Consider the following 4,730-nt stretch of genomic DNA (forward strand, 5'->3'; position numbering starts at 1 on the left):
GGCGGGGGGCAGAGCCCTGCCGGTGAGCGGTGTGGGGCGGTCGGGCCCGGCCCTGCTTCCCTCAGGGAGCCCCGCTCCCCTCAGGGGGCCCCGCTCGGAGGGCAGCGCCAGCGCTCTTAAGTTGTCCCTTGTGCCCCGCATTTGGTTGCATTCGAAAGCCCTTTAATTATTGCTGCTCGTTTGTGTGGTAGTAGGCCGTGATAGAGTATAGATTTAGATGGCTGAAGCATTGCAAAGAATAGACGTGTGACCGCTGCTGCTTAGCAAGTAGGCGGTGTGTTGTCTGTGTAATGTGCTTCTGGCTGGTGTGGTTTGTCTTTTTTTCAGCTGCAGTGAAGAAAGAGCGGTCTTAACATGGTTTTAGTTACGTGAGTTCAGTTTTGTAGTTTTGTGTCTTGAAATCTTTACCCTCTGTTTAAACTGGGAGCTCCTCGTCCAGGATGTGTTAAGCAGGAGGAGGTTTTTGAGAAGTAGAATAAAAAAAATTTAGTTTGCCTTTATTTTTCTAATTATTTTTTAATCACCTTTTCTTGTAGAGAGATGTAGAGTTGCTAATAAGAGGACTGAAGCTTTAAAAGGTGTGTTCTGGATGAATAAGTCCTAACTGATGTGTAGGTGAGTAAAAAGAAAAAGTAATTTATTTTAACTGTGGAAATGTGACTGTGTGGTGGTTTCGGCCACGGTTTGTTTTGGTTTGTTTTGTTTTCTTGGGGTTTTTTTTTGAGTAATGGTGTATCTTTCCTCCTGTGTGAGATGCTCTGATACACAGTAAAAATACTCATTTTGTGTGTGTGTGTAAATAGAATGATTATATTTACTCTGAAGGCAGCTTGTATGATCCCCTGGCTACTTCATGTATGCCTGTACTAGAAACTGTCATGGCAGTTGTGTTGAAGATACTATTTGCAGGCTGAGGAAAATCTTGCTCTAAAAACTTGTAGTTGCCACTGAAAGTTTCACTTTCAGTTTAACATAAACATGTGTAAATCAAGCTATTCTTTGCTCAGTCTATCCTTATGTATTTATCCACTGTCTTTGTGTTGGACACATATTGTCTTCCCCTAATTGCTTAGTTAAAACAGCAGATTATTATGATAGAATTGCTTGGTTAAATTAGGGGCATGCACAGCCTTTTTAAACAATGTGAAAGCACAGATCCCTTGACAGATTTGAATGGAACTAGAAGCTGGTCTTGAAAACAGATTATAGCTGAAGGTCAGAGAAGTATCTGAGGGTTTGAAGACCTGTCAGAATTAGAGTGTTAAGACAGTACAAAACACACCTGGCACAATTGTTAGCTGATTGGCAGTGCAGAAATGTTGGACATAGATAATGTGTTCTGTATGTCCTTGCAGTTATGGAGACTTAAAATACACTACAGAGATTTAAAATACACTACAGCTATAGCTGGTAGTGTATTGACAGCCAGATTAAGCAAATAGTAAAGCACAGAGTTGTGAGTTGTCATTGATTTGAAAAAGTAATTTACACAGAAAAAGCAGGGTGAGTAAAAGCAGGTGTCCTTCCTCATCCAGGTATTAAAAAGAGAGAAACAGACTGGAAACACTTTTGCTAGAAAACTGTTCTTGTCAGTGCGAATCCAGTGCACTGAAACACTGTATTTAGTCTCCTTTGAAGAGATCTGCCAATACATTTATTGGATATAAGTTACATCTGTGAAATGAACAGAGGTTCTATATTGCATTAATTTCTTCCCACTCTTTAGTTTTCTTTGAGCAGAAATAGTTTTCTTTGTGAAGAAATAAAGTTATATTTCTGATAGCCTGTCCTGTTCAGCATCCCTCCATGTCTGTATCATTTTGTCTGTCCATCCCGTTGCCCTGTTTTTCTAATATGTTATTCTGGGAACAGCTTTCTGGTTACAAATTAATTACAGATGATAAAATAAGTGATAAAACAAGAGCAAGCCCAGAGGTACTTTTTTTCAGGTATTATCTGAATGTGTTTTTACAAAGAGAATCATGTTAAGTGTATCCCCAGTTGCATAGAACATGACATTAAATGTTTAGCATACATTTTAACCAGAAGTATAATAATACACCATTAAAGCATTTTGCAAACCAATTTCATGTAAAGAGTTAGTTGGTAAAGAAAAGATGTGGAAAATTACCAGGCTGATCTTGCCCCTTTTCCTTTGCAGACAGAATGGAAACTCTGACTCCTGCACCAAACACAGTAGATATTAATCTGAAGATAACTGATATAGAATGCCATCCTGAATGCTTGGTGATAATGTTCCAGGGTCAAGACAAGGCACTGTGTGAGCTTGACTATTACATACTACAAAATGAAATACAACGTGTTTTCAAAGTAAAAGATAATGTTTATGTTGGTGGATCTTGTTTGGTGGAAGACCCAGAAGGAAAATGGTATAGAGGAAGAGTTCTGGAGAAGAGAGAGAAGATTTGTAAGGCTTTTCTTATAGACACTGGGCAGGTGCTAATGGTTGAGGAAAGACGTCTTGCTTCTGTTTGTGATGAATTGTTCCAGCTGCCTCCAAAGGTGATTTTGGGGGTTTTTGCAAGCATACTTCCTCTTGAAAAAAAATGGAGTAAAAAAGCTATGAACTATTTTGCATCTCTGGTAGGATTACAGATTACAGGTCATGTGAAAGCTGTTATACCATACCAACTGTTTATTCTGGAAGTGCCAAAGATCATTAGTGATGTTATTGAATTACAGTTGGGAAAAATTATTGATGGAGATTCATTTTGTCTTATTGTAGAAACGTTAAGAGCATTTCCTCAAGAAATTCTTTGTAAGAGGGTACCACAATTGTTACAACAAAAGATTGCAGTCAAGGAATTGCTTACTTGCAGTAATTCTGAGAAACCAACAGATTTTTCTCTAGTTCCAGGTGATCTTTTTCCACATCTACCTATTGGCAGTAATGAAAATGTGAAAGTGACTGTGGCAGTAAGCCCAAATAAATTTTACTGTCAGATACAGAAGTGGCAGAAAGAGCTAAAGGATTTGACAGGGGCTATGCATTTATACTATGAAGCTATCAGTATGGAAAATAATAAAACCTCTGATGGTTTAGGGCTGCTCTGTGCTGCCAGAAGGCAGAATGGGCAGTGGCATAGAGGAGTGGTAAAACAGCTTCTCTCTGACCATGTGGAAGTCTGGTTTATGGATCTTGGCAGTATTGAAGCTGTGCCATACAGCAGCATTCAGAAACTCAGAGCTGAGTTCATGGCATTGCCAATGATTTCATTTCCATGTGCACTGTCTTGTTTTGGTAGTGAGGATGAAACAGCAATAAAATATCAGCTGAAAGAACTTACAGAGGCCCTGATAGGGCAAACTTCTGTATATGTCCATGTTGATTTATTCGATAACGTTAAATGCTTGTACTATGTTACGCTGCAAAATCGGGAATGTGGAATTAAGGCTGAGCATCCAGAAAACCCGAATGAGGCAGCTGCATCATGGGTCTCGTTTTCAGAAATAAAAATCACAAACATTGCTGTGAAATACGAAGTCTGTGATAAGAGATACAATTCATTTAAGTATGGTTCTCATGATTCTGGAAGTAAACCTACAAAAAGCTGCTTACCTGAATGGGATAGTTCTTTGTCAAGCCACTGCAAAAGAGTAGAAATGCAAATGAATTCTTTCCATACTGCGTTTGTGGTATATGTCATAAATCCATCCAACTTCTGGATTCAAACATGTGAGTATCAGAAGGAATTTCAGGCCTTGATGAAAAATATTACAGCTGTGTATGATGGATGTGGAGCTGATGAAATGGTCCTTAAAAACCCAGAACCTGGATCACTGTGTTGTGCCCGGTATAGCAAAGACATGCTTTACTATCGGGGTGTTGTCACTGAAGTGCTTAATGTAAAAACTACTGTGTATTTTTTGGACTTGGGAAATACAGATACAATACCTGTCTCTGATGTGAAGAAATTGCTTCCTGAGTTTTCTGGTATACCAGCTTTAGCTGTTTGTTGCACACTTGCTTGCACGTTCCCTGTTGATGGTGTGTGGGTTAAAAAGGAAATAGATTTCTTCAAAGAAATGGTGTTAAACAGACTGTTGTGGCTTCATGTAATTGGAAAGCAAAAAAACAAGTATATTGTTAACATGCACTCTACAAATGGTTTGCAGCTAGGAAATATTGCCATGTGTATGATTCAAGCTGGATATGCTGAACACTGGCAAAAGACACCAAATTCTGTTCTAAAGCTGACAAAAAGATGTCAAAACGTGAATCCCCACAGATTAAAAAAGAAAAAACCAAATTTGCAGAGCATCTGTAGTAGCAAAAATAAGGTGTCTGGAAAGGCAGCAGGATTTCAGAAAGAAAAATCATTAAGTGTGCCTTCAGTGCTGAGAGAACCTGTTGTGCTGACCTGTTTTGGAGAAGGTGCTGTCTCTAAAAGATGTATATCAGTATGTGAGAAAAAAATATTTTATAAAGAGTATGTGTTTAATCCAGGAGCTGTTTTTGAAGTGGTGTGTTCTTACATAGTTTCCCCAGCAGATTTTTCATGTCAGTTGCAAAGCAAACTGCCAGAGCTAAATAAATTAATGGAACAAATTCAGACTTATTATAAAGCACAAAAGAATCCTTACGAAACTGGACAGGTTGCCTGTATTGTTAAATATCCCAAAGATGGGAAGTGGTACAGAGCAAGTGTTGTGCAACAAGTATCCACAAATGAAGTTGATGTGGTGTTTGTAGATTATGGTTTTCGGGA

At 38.7% G+C, this 4,730-nt stretch overlaps 1 protein-coding gene across 1 annotated transcript in view; it reads left to right on the plus strand.

Annotated features, from left to right (window-relative positions):
* The first annotated feature begins 2,166 nt into the window (after nt 1–2,166).
* LOC104392963 (tudor domain-containing protein 15-like) overlaps nt 2,167–4,730 on the plus strand; it is a 6,030-nt gene continuing 3,466 nt past the window's right edge. The window contains exon 1 of the mRNA XM_010002409.1: nt 2,167–4,706. Coding sequence (XP_010000711.1) covers nt 2,167–4,706 — 2,540 coding nt within the window. The remainder of the gene's footprint in view (nt 4,707–4,730) is intronic.

This window comes from Chaetura pelagica, unplaced genomic scaffold (assembly GCF_000747805.2).
Source record: "Chaetura pelagica isolate M959 unplaced genomic scaffold, ChaPel_1.0 scaffold46, whole genome shotgun sequence".
Lineage (NCBI taxonomy): Eukaryota > Metazoa > Chordata > Aves > Apodiformes > Apodidae > Chaetura > Chaetura pelagica.